Here is a 14,518-nt window from a genome sequence, read left to right on the forward strand (position 1 = left end):
CAGAGAGAGGAATGGAATCGCAGGGCCAACTGAAGCAGAGGCAACACCAGCCAGTTCTCCCAAGTGAAGGCACCCGTCTGTTCCCCACCAGCACCATGTGGATGTTCCAGTTGCCCCACATCTTTGCCAACACATGTCCCAGGCCTTAATGTTAGCCATTCTGGTAAATGTGAAGTGATACTGCATGGTAGTTTTATATGTATTTCCCCAGTGACTAATATACTTGGACAGTATTCACATACTCATTGACTAATTAGGTATCTTCTCTCATTAAACCCCTGTTGATGTTTTTCGCTCATTTAAAAAATTGGTTTGCATGTCTTTCCCCCCCCCCCCCCTTGATTTGTAGGAATTTGTTATTCTGGACAGTGTTTTCTTCAGCTGGTTACATTTACTGGAAATCTCCCTGCATTCTGTGACTTGCTTATTTACTTGTTTAATGGCATCTCTTCATAAACAGAGATTCTTAATTCTACTATTGCCAAATTTATCAATCTTTTCCTGTATGGGTAATGCATCTTGTGTTCTGTTTAGGAACATTCACCCACCTCAGGGTCTTTTTTTTTTTTTTTAAGATTTTATTTATTTATTCATGAGAGACAGAGGGAGAGAGAGAGAGAGAGAAGCAGAGGGAGAAGCAGGCTCCCCGCTGAGCAGGGAGCCCGATGTGGGGCTCGATCCCAGGACCCTGGGATCATGACCTGAGCCAAAGGCAGACACTTAACCATCTGAGCCACCCAGGTGCCCCCACCTCAGGGTCTTGAGGATATTCCCTTATGGTTATCTTATGCAATCTTCGTTGTTTTGCTTTTTGTATTTAGATGTACAATTTGCTTGGAGTTTATTTTTGTGTATGGTGTGAAATAGGGGTCATTTATGGAACGAGCCCTCCTTATTCACTCCTTGGCAAAGCCACCCTCTCAGAGATTGTGCCTTTCATACGCACGTGTGGACTCCCCATCCTGGGTCCACTGGCCTGTTTGTTCATGCTCCAATCGACACTAGCCTGTGCTACTTAGTTCCTGGCAATCCCTATTGATTTAGGATTAGTCTTGATGTCCAACAGCCTAAGTCCTCCAGTAGTGCTTCCCAAGATCCCAGTGGCTCTTAGTTTTTTGCATTTCCATGTCAATTTGGGAATCAGCTTGCCAGCTTCTCCAAAAAACTGCTGCTAAGATTGTTTTGAATCTGTAAATCAGGTTGGGCTAACTCTCATGTAACAGTGTAAGGCATGAAGTTGCATCCCCGTCTGTTTTAATAAAGACTGAGGACCCAAGGGTCTTAGCTGGCCACAGAATCATAACCCGGAGAGCCGACACTGGTGTCATGGGAGTAGGCGCTGCCCAGGGGGAGGCACCCTACCTCAGTACAATCCAGAATTGCCGTTTACTTAGAAAAGCTATCCCCAGGGGGATGACAGTACATGAAAACACTTAGCCAAGAAACCTGCTTAAGATCGGCTAGCTCTCCTTATCTTGATACCTTACTCATCTAACCACAGTCTCTCTGTATATCCCTACTTCAGCCGTCCGAGAACCCTTGAAAAGATTTAAGTATTTGATCTCATAAAACTTTGGACAAAGCCCTACCAGCATTGGTTCACGATCAGAGGCAGTTCCGCAGCCGTCTGCCGCCCTGCGAGCTTTATCACACAGTCCGTGTTGGCTCCTGACAGCACATTCTTCTCGGCTCCTTTCTTTCTATGGCCAATCTGCAGCCTCTTGTTGGCGCCTCCTCTTTCCCTGACCTCTATGGGTCAGTTTCTCAGTGTTAGGTTCTGCAGTTATCAATGCTGGCCGGCTTATGAAAAACAGCCGGGAGCTTCAAAAACATGCCTGGGTCTGGGCCGTCCAACCCACAGACACGATTCTGTGGATCAGTCGTCAGCCTGGGCATTAGTGTTTTTCCAAAACTTGGGCCAGGGTAGGGGACCACCATCCCAGGGCAACTTTACTAAAAACTGGCTGACCACTTCCAGCACAAGACTTTTCACTGACCTGACCGCTCCTGTGACATCTCTGTGCCCGTGTCTTCTGGACATCTCTGTCTTAGTAAGTCCGAGGTGAATGCTTGACCCCACCCCCACCCCAGGAAATTGTTCCTCTCCCAGTTTTCCCTGAGTAATGGCCTGTTCTCTCTGCTCAGTTGCACAACTAAGAAAACCAAGAGCTACCCCCACAGTCTTTTGTTGATGCTCACATGAACTCACACTTAGAGTTCCTTTCTGCTCTAAAAATGCTCTGGAAATTCTTCCGCTGCTCCATCTTCACAGCTGTCAGCTGGACCACAAAGACTTCTGCCCCCACACTATAGTAACAGCCTATTAACGAGACTCCTCCCTCCTCCAACCAGCTTTAAGAGTGGACTTTTCAGGACATGGCTAACATCTGTTAGGATGGGCAGAATCCAAAGCCCTGACAACACCACATGCTAGCGAGGATGTGGAGCAGCAGGAACTCTCATCCACGGCTCGTGGGAAGGCAGAATGGTGCAGCCACTTTGGAAAACAGTTTGTCAGTTTCTTGCAAAATTCAATATACTCTCACCATACGATCCAGCAATCATGCTCCTTGGTATTTACCCAGAGGAGCTGAAAACTTACGTCCACACAAAAACCTGTACACAGATGCTTATAGTAGCATTCTTCCTCATTGCCAAAACCTGAAAGCAACCAAGATGTCCTTCAGTAGGTGAATGGGTAATAACTGTGGTCCAACCAGACAATGGACTCTTATTCATCATTAAAAAGAAATGAGCTATCCACTAGGAAAGACATGGAGGAACTTTCAATGCACATGACTAAGGGAAAGATGCCAGTCTGAAAAGGCTACATACTGTATGGTTCCATCTACAGGACATTCCGGAAAAACGCAAAACTACGGGGACAGTGAAAATACCAGGGTGGGGGGAGGGAAAAAGGGGGAACATGTGGAGCACCAGGGTGTTTAGGGCAGTGAAGCCACTCTGTGATACCATAATGGTGGACACCCGTCCTGACACATTTGTACAGACCCACAGAATGTGCAACACAAAGGGTGACCCCGGAGATAAACTATGGACTTTGGATGATGATGATGATGTGTCAGCCGAGGTTCACCGAGTGTAACAAACGGTCCCACTGGTGGGGATGTGGACAGTGGGGGAGAGGGTGGGGAGTGGGTGTGGTGGGGGTGGGAGGAAGGCAGTATATGAGACTTCTCTGCACCTTCTGCTCAATAGTGCTGTGAAATAAAACATAAAATCTAATAAAAATAAAAGCCTAATAAAACTGTATCTAAGATCACAGTTGTGCCCTTACTTGAACTGTTCGAGGCTACACATTTCACCTGAAGTCCACATCCTTCCACATGGGGAAGGGAACAGGAAGGGAAGGAAAGAAGAGAGGAGTCTTAATTCTGAATTTAGAACCATGTACATGAGCTCCCTAGTTCATCTTTTTTCAAATGCACAAAACAGTATGACTTGGTCAGTTAAGTAAGAGAGGTTAATATGATTTACCTCGATCATGTCTTTGTGAAAAATAATTAAGGTCATTAATTCTGTCTACAAGAAAGCACATCAACACCACAAGAGCGTTTCATTTCCTTTCTTAGTTGCTGGTTGTCTGGAAGAGCTAAGCAGCAGCAAAGGGAAGGGCAACACTGTCAGCTGGTGCCAGGACAGAGAATAGATCAGACCGAGACCCTCAGCTCCAGGCCCCATGGGGGCAAGTGTGCGGCTTTTCCAGCTACCGCTGCCACTCCACCTCTAGGGCGCAGTGCCCCTCTGCAGTGTAGGTGTGAAATCCAGGCCAGAGTCTCCCCAGCAGGATGGGGCCTGCTCCATGCTGTCCCGGATCTCCGTGAACAGACACTTGTGCTGGTTCAGGCTGCTCGGCTCTGGAGATGCAGTGCACAAGTCAAACATGGGCTTTGATTAGGACAGCCTACATCCTAGAGCAACAAGCCAACCAGGAACTAAGGTAACTCTAGGTGCAGGAAACAGATCTGGGTGAAGAAATAGGTTGCGCCTGGGGGCCTTACTGTTGTCTGTGTGGCCAGGGGAGGCCTCTCTGAAAGCAGCACTTAAGCCAACAATCAGAAGCCACTGCGCAAACCTCAGGAGAGTCTCCAGGCCAGGAAAGAGCCCGTGCAGAACCTGTGAGGAGCAGTGTGCTCATGGGGCACTGGGAGCGAGGGGGTCCAGAGAAGGGGCAGGGCCAGACCCAGGGCCTGAAGACATACGGGAGGGCTGGGGCCTTAATCTAAGGGTCACGGGAAACCCCTGGAATGTACATCAGGGGAATAACATGATTTTTCTAATGTAAAACATGGCTCTGCCTGGATGTGATGGATAACCATCAGGGAAGCTGCTGAGGGGGCTTTGCAGGGCTGTGAATGGGAGGTGACTGAGGTGGTGACCACGAGGACCGAGGGAGCAGACAAACTCAAGAACCTATGTTTGTAGGTAGAGACTGTAAAGCTGGCTGTGGGGTGAGGCTGGAAGAAAATCCAAGATGACTCATAGGTTTCTGGATGAAGTAGCTAATAATTATAGCCAGTACTTGCTGGTTTTTGAGAGCTCATATGTCAGGCATTGTCCTAAGTACTGTTTTACACACAGGCACACATCCACACACTTGTTGAACACTCACAGGATTGCTGTAGGGAAAGGACTGTTATTATCCTTCTTTTACAGGTCAGGAAACTGAGGCACAGAGGAGTCAAAGACATGCCCCAGCTATGCAGGTGGACATGGTAGCTGACTCCACTGCCCTTACTCCACCCACTGCTGGCTCCCAAGGACCCAGGAGGATGGGCGTCCACTGAGGTGGGGAAGGGGGCAGATTCAACCCCCTTTGGGACACATCACTCTACAGAGTCTGTGATCCACTCAAGAACTGCCATCTGAGCCCACTGAGGGCCGCACATGGGGACTGTCAGAAAGCAAGGGGCTCTGGCAGGACCGAGATGGGCAGAGTGTGCAGTGCTGGAGTGGCCATGTGCGTCAGGAGGGAGGCTGCTGCTAAGTCAAATGCTGGACACGGCACAGAGAGCACAGGCTGGAGCCCCCAAACCTGGCTCTCACCGTAGCAACACAAGCCCACGGCAGGGACGCCTGGGTGGCGCAGTCAGTGAAGCGTCTGCCCCACGTCGGGCTCCCTGCTCAGTAGGGAGCCTGCTTCTCCCTCTGCCGCTCTCCTCACCCCTGCTCACTCTCTTTCTCTCTCAAATGAATAAATAAAATCTTAAAAACCAAAACAAGTCCACTAACTTACTGATCCCCACTCTGCATGCTTTCATGAATATTATTTACTGGATTCTGGACATCTATTTATACTCTGCCATTCTTTTTTTTTTTAACAGATATCTTTTAAAGATTTATTCATTTATTTTAGAGAGCGAGCAGAAGAGGGAGAGGCAAAGAATCCCAAGCAGAGTTCCCGCCAGGTGCGGAGCTCAACTCAGGGCTCAATCCTACTACCCTGAAACCATGACCTGAGCCAAAATCAAAAGTCGAGGACACTCAACACACTAAGCCACCCAGGTGCCCCTATACTCTGCCATTCTGATAGAGTAGACTCTCACTTCTCCCTGTTTATAAAACAGGCTCCTCTCAGGGGAAAGGTAGCTCAAATTTTCTAAAATAAATCTAGGGGGACACCTGGGTGGTTCAGTTGCTTACGCATCTGCCTTTGGCTCGGGTCATGATCCCAGGGTCCTGGAATTGAGTCCTATATTGGGCTCCCTGCTCAGTGGGGAGTCTGCTTCTCCCTCTGCCGCTCCTCCTGCTTGTGCTCTCTCTCTCTGACAAATAAATATAAAATCTTTTAAAATAGCCTTCCACATCTATATTAAAAGTAAAATAAATCTAGGAAAGGAGAAGACTGACAACCTTCCCCATTTCTAGTTTCTGGCAGCCTCTAGTTTCTAAGAGGCTGTGATTGGATTGACAACAATTTGTTTTCAGAACAAAATTCCACCTAATTTTCCTTTGAAGAAAATGAAGTCAGTGGCTTGCTTCTGGAAAACTGTACTGTCTGCCTCTTTCTCATGGTTCATACTAGGAGGGCAGCCTTTTGGGGAGCACCTTGTGGGAGCACCTGCCACACAGCCCACTGCAGGGGGCACGGGTGGGTCTGAGGGCGACTCTGTGTAGGTGTGCTACTGTCTCAAAAAGAAAGGGGACAATTTTTGAACTTACCACAGATTCTGACGTGGACGGGAGTCTCTGCAGCCCCGTTCTGGGAAGAGTCTCCCTGGGACTCAGCAGGTGTAGCTTTAGCTTGCCGAAGAGGATCTTCAACAAAAGCAGTGACACGTGATGAGCAGGTCTCAGATTTGAGAGAAACTGAACATCACTACCACAGCCACAGAAGGCCTACCCAATTAGATGCTACAAACACTCAAATTCTGAATTCATACTTTTCTTGGATTTACAGGCTTTGAAGGAATGAATCTCAATGTGAGAAAACATGGACAACTTACATTCTTTCTAGATCAACATAAAATAATATTTATAAATTCAGAATAAATCTCTCTTTAATCCCTAAGTATGTTTTATAAAAAAACAAAAACAAAACTTAGTTTTACCTCTCGAAGCTGATTATTACTTGTTATAAGAAACTGCTCTCCTGCAACAAAATGGGCTTCTTGCTCCAATTCCTTGAGACGAGACTGTGAATGTGACACAAAATCTCACTAATGGTTTTCACAATGAAAGATTATTTAATTTGCTCATCAAACAGTTCCCAACAAAAGTTCTTATAAGAATAAAAAATAGCCTACAATGTACCAAACTGGACATTAAAAATATATACTTTGACTCATAGTGGAAAACTCGGGCTCATAGAATCATCCTCTCCCAAACTTCAGGAAGCAAATGAAAGAAGCAAAATAGGAAATAACACACCAAAATAAGGGGAAGAATGAATTCTCCAGGAATATTACTACTAGAAAAGGGATCTAGCATCATACCACAAACTTGAAAGCATCCAAGTAGGTAAAGGAGGTAGGACCAATGACCTCATAGTGCCCTCCCACCCAGCAGAGAGAGTAGCCACAGGGGACACCAGGGACACGCTCTGGACACAGCCTGGCTTGAGGGGTGGGAGGCACAGGTGGTCCAGGTGAAAAAAATCTAACCATGCCCCATGCAACGGCTGACAGTGAGGAGCGGAGCACAGCTGAATTTATAAGCCCCTTGTCCCCTTGCCACTTCCGTCAGAAGAAAAGTGGAAGGCAGCCAGGACTTAAAAACATAATTATAGAAGAAAACAGAAAGCAGAAGCTAAACCAACCCACTCTGGTGAAATATCATCTGCATTCTATTCTTCATCAGATGAGGACGGCCTTGAGTCTGAGATTTTGAAAGAAGTTACAAAGAGGGTCCAGAGAAGTTAGGAGCAGACAAGTCTGGTCCAAGAAAAGAGTATGTAGGTGAAACGAAGAAGCCAGAAACACTTGCCTCAGTTAAAGTATGCCAAAACTCAGTAGTCAAAGAAACAAATGATAAAAAGAAAACCAAGGAACAGAGCATTAAAGGACAGAAAATGGATCCCTTCAGGAGTAAGCCATACCTTAGGGAACAAAAACTCCAGCAACAAACTGAGCTTCCAGTTAAAATGGCACATAAACTTGCACATTAGTGCACTCCTCGTGTTCAGGCACAAGAAGAAATGGATAAATATAAACAGAGAAAAACAAAAAGTTCTTAAAAGAACAAAACAAAACATAAACATCTCTTCAGAGCAGGACTAGATACAAAGTGCAAAGCAGCAGGCAGAAGGAAAGGAAAACCCAGCTGGGCTCTGGGGCCTGTGGCCAGGCCGGAGGAAGCTGGGCCAGCTTGGACCAGTTACCTGCTGCCTCATGAAAAACCAGTCCAAAGCACACTGCCATGGATCAGCACCTTGGGTGGGGCTGAGCTAGGTGCAGTGCTGGCTGCATGGCCGCGCGGGGAGATTCACTTCAAACTGTCGCCCATTTAAAAATGACCTTAACTGGCTTTTTCTTATTGATAAGAGTTCTCTATTACAGTCTGCATATGAGTCCTTTGTCAGATGCATGAAAATACAATCAAAATCCCAGCAGGGTGTTTAAAAAAGTAGATCAAAGAATTTTATATGGCAATGCAAAGAGCCTAAGACTGGACAATACCATGTGGAAGAAACAAAAGGATGGAAGACAGACCGTCGGGTGTTAAGACATGTGATCACAAAGCTGCCAAGGCGTATTAGCACAGGACAGATTTTTAAAAATTTTTTATTGTTATGTTAATCACCACATATTACATCATTAGTTTGTGATGCACAGGATTTAAAAAAAAACACATGAAACAGAACAGAGTCCAGAAAAAGATTCACATTACACAGTGTTAAAAATAAAACACACATGAAGACCAGCCTTGAAGATTCCCCAAGCAGGTGAAACCCGTGTAGTCCTACAAGCAATGCTTCATTTAATCTAGTCTGCAAGATCAGGGAGGCTAACTTGATCTGGGTCTCTTCTTGCTTGTGTCTCTGAAAATCGTAAGTGAATCTCAAACTGTGCCCCCCAAAATCCTAATGCAGTAGTCCACCACCGTGAGGAATAACCAGTTCCTGCCTCCACACCATATAAGCTGCTTTATGATAAGAGACCTCTGAGCCTCACTCCATGGCTTGGTTTGAGTGCTCCTGGTTTGTAAGCCGTCTTTTTGGTGTGTGCACAATAAAGTTTTGCTACTTACTACTTCAGTGCTCCACTGGTCTTGCTTCTGTTTTTCTCTGAACTTTTGACAGCAGTGATCTGACTTATGACACAGATGTTACTGTAATTCAGTAGGGAAACAATGGCACTTTTAATAAATGATGCTGAAATAAACAGAAATCAACTTGGGGAAAAAAATCTGAACCATACCTAATACCATATAGAAAAATTAATGTGAAATGGATGGTAGGCTTAAAATAATACAGCTTATAGAAGAAAACAGAAGAATATCTTTACTAGAAGGCAGACAAAAGATATCAGCACATAAAAATTCTTAAACATTTAAAAAATGGTTCACTGGACTTCATTAAAATAAAGAGATTCTGTTCACCAAAAGATAGCACTATTAAGAGAGTGAAAAGACAAGCCATATACACAGACTGAGCTGGAAAGTATTTTAGGTTCTACGGGCCACATACGGCTCCTGTCACATATTCTTCTTTATCTTTGCTTATGTGTTTATCTTTTTAAAAATTGTAACAACCAAAGAGCCAAGATGCCCATCGACAGATGAATGGATAAAGAAGATGTGGTATATATACACAATGGAATATTATGCAGCCATCAAAAGGAATGAGATCTTGCCATTTGCAACGACGTGGATGGAACTGGAGGGTGTTATGCTGAGTGAAATAAGTCAATCAGAGAAAGACATGCATCACATGACCTCACTGATATGAGGAATTCTTAATCTCAGGAAAGAAACTGAGTGTTACTGGAGTGGTTGGGGGTGGGAGGGATGGGGTGGCTGGGTGATGGACATTGGGGAGGGTATGTGCTACGGTGAGCGCTGTGAATTGTGCAAGACTGTTGAATCACAGTTCTATACTTCTGAAACAAATAACGCAACATATTTTAAGAAAAAAGAAAAAGAAGAAGATAACAGGAGAGGAAGAAAAGGGGAGTATGTCAGAGGGGGAGATGAACCATGAGAGATGATGGACTCTGAAAAACAAACTGAGGGTTCTAGAGGGGAGGGGGGTAGGGGGATGGGTTAGCCTGGTGATGGGTATTGAGGAGGGCACGTTCTGCATGGAGCACTGGGTGTTATGAACAAACAATGAATCATGGAACACTGCACCAAAAACTAATGATGTAATATATGGTGATTAACATAACAATAAAAAAATTAAAAAAAAATTGTAACAACCACTCTTGACTTGTAGGCCATATGAAAATAGGCCACAGGGTGGATTTGGCCCACAGACTATTGTTTACCAAACCCTGGACTGGGAGAAAGAATTTTCAATATATATTACAAAAGACTTGCATATAGAATTTATTACAAAGACTCACATACAGAATATATAAAGAACTCCTATAAATCAATATGAAAAAGTCAGTTAACATAAATTTCAAAATGGGTGAAGTCTGCAAAATTGATCACAAAAGAGTACATCCAAAAAAACCATCAAGCATTGGAAAGGTCCTCAATATGATTAATCATCAGGGAAATGCAAACTAAATCCACAACGTAAATCCATACAATCCATTGTAAATATATGATGACAGACCCACCAGAATGGCTAAAGTGAGAAAGACTGGCAGTATGTACTGGTGAGGATGTAGCAAATGGGACTGGAAAAGGTCATGACCAATTCCAAGAGGTCTTTGGAAGTACCTACTACCACCTATATACACACTGTGATCCAGCAATTCCATTTCCAGATATAAAACCAAGAGACAGGAGCACTCACATCCACCACAGTTTATGCACACGAATATTCATAGCTGCTGTGATCACAGTGCCTACGAATGGGAAGGATGTAAAGAAGCTAAGACACATTCTTAAATGGGTGTTACACAGCAAGTTTTATTGGAACCCACATCTGCTAAAACTCACCAAACAAGTGAATCCCACAGATAGAATGTGAGCAAAAAAAAAAAAACCCAGAACCAAAGAGCCCACACTGCATGGTTCCATTTACATGAAGCTCAAAATCACTGAACAGAGTCAGATTAATGGCTCTCTCTGGGGTTACAGACTAGGAGGGGACAGGAAGGAGGAGCCTTCTGGGTATTGGAAATATTCTGTATATTGCTCTGGGTGGAGTCACATGCATGTGTACAAATGTAAAAACATGTCAAGCTGTACACTTACAATTTACACCAAGGAGATCTGGAAAGATGGCAGAGTAGGAAGCACCTGTAAGTAAGAAACTGCCTCCCCACCTGGACCACATTTGCAGGGGCAGAAACCGTCTGATGCAATAGCCGTTTTGAACTCAGGAGTCTGTTGAAGGCTTTCAGATTCCAAACTTGGAAGGTAAACTGTGGCTACTTTTGGTCGATTTCAGCTCTTAGCACAGTAGCAGTGGCCCATCCCCATCTTGCACCCCCAGCCACACAGCAGGCAATTGTCCACCTGTTTCTGGAACACTGTGCAAAAGCCAGGGTGGGCAAAAAGACCCTGTCCTCCAAATTGTAGGGATCTGGGCTCTGACTACTGCTTCTAATAACACAGGTGCAGACAAATAGGCAGGCAGTCATTGTTGTGGCCCCTCTCCCCAGTGTTGTAAGACCCTCTCCCTCCAGCTGAAAAGACTTCCAGGGGAATTAAAGGGCCAGCACCCTTTTACATCCCCCTTAATTTTTCACTTTTCCTCCTTTTGGGAGCCAGAAATTAAAGGACAAGGATGGTCGACAACTACTGCCTATGCAGGGAAAATTAGAAATAGACTGTGTATGCCCAGGAAAAATCTTAGAAAAAAACACGAGAAGACCTTAAGTTTGCCCCTCAGGCTGATCTTTAGCACAGAGACAACCTATAGCAATAAAAAAACCAAAATCAAAACCACTAACACAAAACAGCAAACCCTGTGGTAGGGGGAGAATATGATTGTCAGAGCTACCACATTATCAGATTCAAATGTCCAGTGTTCAATAAAAAATTTCAAGGCATACAAAGAAAAGCATCCCATTCAAACAGGAAAAAAACAAAAAACAAAACAAAACATCAACAGAAACTGTCTCTGGAAAAGACCTAATGGCAGATCTACTAGACAAAGACATTAAAACAACTGTCTTAAAGATGCTTGAAGAACTGAAGGAGGATGTGAAGAAAGTCAAGAAAACAATGTGTGAGCAAAATGCAAATAATGATAAAGAGAGAGAAAACCTAAAAGGAAATAAAAAAGAAATTCTGGAGCTGAAAAGTACACTAACCGAAATAGAAAATTCCTTTGGGTGGTTCAACAACAGATTTGAGCAGGCAGAAGAAAGAATCAGTGAACTTGAAGATGGGATAATGGAACTTATTGTGGCTGAGGAACATACAGAAAATAAATTGAAGAAAAGTGAACAGAGCCTAAGGGACCTGTGGGACACCACAAAGTAGACCAGCATATGCATTGTGGGCATCCCAGAAGGAGGAGCAAGAGAAAGGGAAAGCAAAAATATTTGAAGAAACAATGGAAGAAAATTTCTCAAATTTGATGAAATACATGAATATAAACATCCAAGAAGCTCCACAAACTTCAAGTAAGAGGAACTAAAAGAGATCAACACCAAGGCATATTATAATCAAAGTTTCAAAAGACAAAAACGAACAGATAATCTTGAAATTATCAAGACAGAAGTGTCATCACATATAAGGGATCCTCCATAAGGTAGTGAGCAGATCTCTCATCAGAAACTTTAGAGGCCAGAAGACAGTGGGACAATATTTTCAAAGTGCTAAAAGGAAAAATCTGTCAACCCAGCATCCTGCATCTGGCCAAACTGTCTTTTAAGGGTGAGGGAGTGACTGAGACATTCCCAGATAAAGAAAAGCTGAGGGAGATGTGATCACTACACATGCCTTGGAAGAAATGCTCAAGGAGTCCTGCAGGGTGAAATGGAAGGACACTAGACAGTATCTCAAAGCCATATGGAGAAATAAAGCTCTCAAGAAAGGTGAATATGTGGGCAGTTATATAAGCTAGTATTATAATAACAATCTGTCACTGTACTTTTCGTTTTCTCCATGGTTAAAAAAAAAACAACTATAAGTGTAAAAGCTAGTATTACTGTAACTTTAGTTTGTAACTCCAAATCATGTTTCCTACATAATTTAAGAGACTAATGCACTTAAAAAATTATTAGCTTACGTGTGGGGCACACAATGTATAAAGATATAATTTTGTGGCATCAACAACTGAAAGGGGTGGGGACAGAGCTGTAAAGGAGCAGAGTTTTTGCATGTTATTCAAGTTAAGCTGTAATAAACTCAAATTAGAGTGTTATAATGTTAGGATGATAAATGTCATCCCCATGGTAACCACAAAGAAAATAGCTATAGAATACACACAAAAGAAAATGAGAAAGGAATTTAAACGATTCACTACAAAAAAGCAACTAAACACAAAGAAGACAGTAATGCAGGAAATGAGAGACAAAAATCTATAATGCACAAAGAAAACAGCACAATGACAGAAGTCAGTCCCTCCTTATCAGTAATTACTTATATGTAAATGGATTAAACTCTCCAATCAAAAGGCAGAGATGGGCAGAATAGATAAAAACACATGCTCCAACTATATGCTGTCCATAAAAGACAAACTTTTAAACCAAAGATACAGACAGGTTGAAAGTACAAGGATAGAAAGAGATATGCAAATACTGACCCAAATAGAGCAGGAATGGCTATATTAATATCAGAAAAAATAGGCTTTAAGTAAAAAATGGTTACACAAGACAAAGGATGACATGTATGCAATACATACAGCAATTGTTACACAACAATTATAAATATCTACATACTCAATGACAGATCATCAAAATATATGAAGAAAAAACTGACAGAATTGAAGGGAGAAAGAAACAATTCTACAATAATAGTTGGGAGACTTGATTACTCCATTCAGAATAACTGGTAGAACAACCACAAAGAAGATAAGGAAACAGAGGACTTAAACAGCACAAGAAATCCACCAGATCCAACAGACGTACAGAGCACCAGCCAGGAACAACCACATACACTTGCACACGGGACATTTTCCAGGACAGACCATATGTTAGGCTACAAACCAAGGCTCAAGAGATTTCAAAAAATAGTTATTATATAAAGCATCTTCTCTGACTACAACAAGATGAAGTTAGAAATCAATAAAGAAAGGAAAACTGGAAAATTCATAAAACTATGGAAATTAAATTATTTTTAAACAATCAAAGGATCAAAGAATAAATCAAAAGGGAATTTAGAAATTACTTAGAGATGAATGAAAATGAAAACACAACATACTACAACTTACGGGATACAGCAATAGCAGCAACAAAGGGGAACTTTATAGCTATAAATGCTATAAATATTATAAATATTAAGAAACAAGAAAGGTCTGAAATCAATAACCTAACTTTACAACTTAAGGAACTATAAAAAGAACAGACTAAACCCAAAGGTAGCAAAAGGAAGAAGATAATAAATATCAGAACAGAGATAAAGGAAATAAATAGGGAAACAATAGAGAAACCACAGTTCTTAAAAAAAATTTTTTTTAATTGACAAATTTTCACTAGATGGACTAAGAAAAAAAGAGAAAACTCAGACTACTAAAATCAGAAATGAGAGTGGAGGCATTATTCTACAAAAATAAAAAGAATTACAAGTGAGTACTATGAATGACTGTACATCAACAAATTGGATAACCTAGATGAGATGGATAAATTCCTAAAATCACAAAACCTTTCAAGATTAAATCACCAAGAAATAGAAAATCTGAATAGTCCTATAACTAGTAAGGAGATTGAATCAATAATCTATCTCCCAACAAAGAAGAGCCCCAGATCATTAGTTTCACAGGTGAATTCTG

General features: G+C 42.6%; 1 protein-coding gene across 1 annotated transcript in view; it reads right to left on the reverse strand.

Annotated features, from left to right (window-relative positions):
• The window catches only part of POLN (DNA polymerase nu), a 144,095-nt gene that overhangs the window by 78,258 nt on the left and 51,319 nt on the right, over positions 1–14,518 (reverse strand). Inside the window, exons 12-13 of the mRNA XM_027598346.2 lie at positions 6,573–6,656; positions 6,184–6,279 (exon numbers count right to left, since the gene is read on the reverse strand). Of these exons, the coding sequence (XP_027454147.1) occupies positions 6,184–6,279; positions 6,573–6,656 (180 nt within the window). The remainder of the gene's footprint in view (positions 1–6,183; positions 6,280–6,572; positions 6,657–14,518) is intronic.

The sequence above is a fragment of the Zalophus californianus genome, chromosome 2, assembly GCF_009762305.2.
Source record: "Zalophus californianus isolate mZalCal1 chromosome 2, mZalCal1.pri.v2, whole genome shotgun sequence".
In the NCBI taxonomy this organism is placed as follows: Eukaryota; Metazoa; Chordata; class Mammalia; order Carnivora; family Otariidae; genus Zalophus; species Zalophus californianus.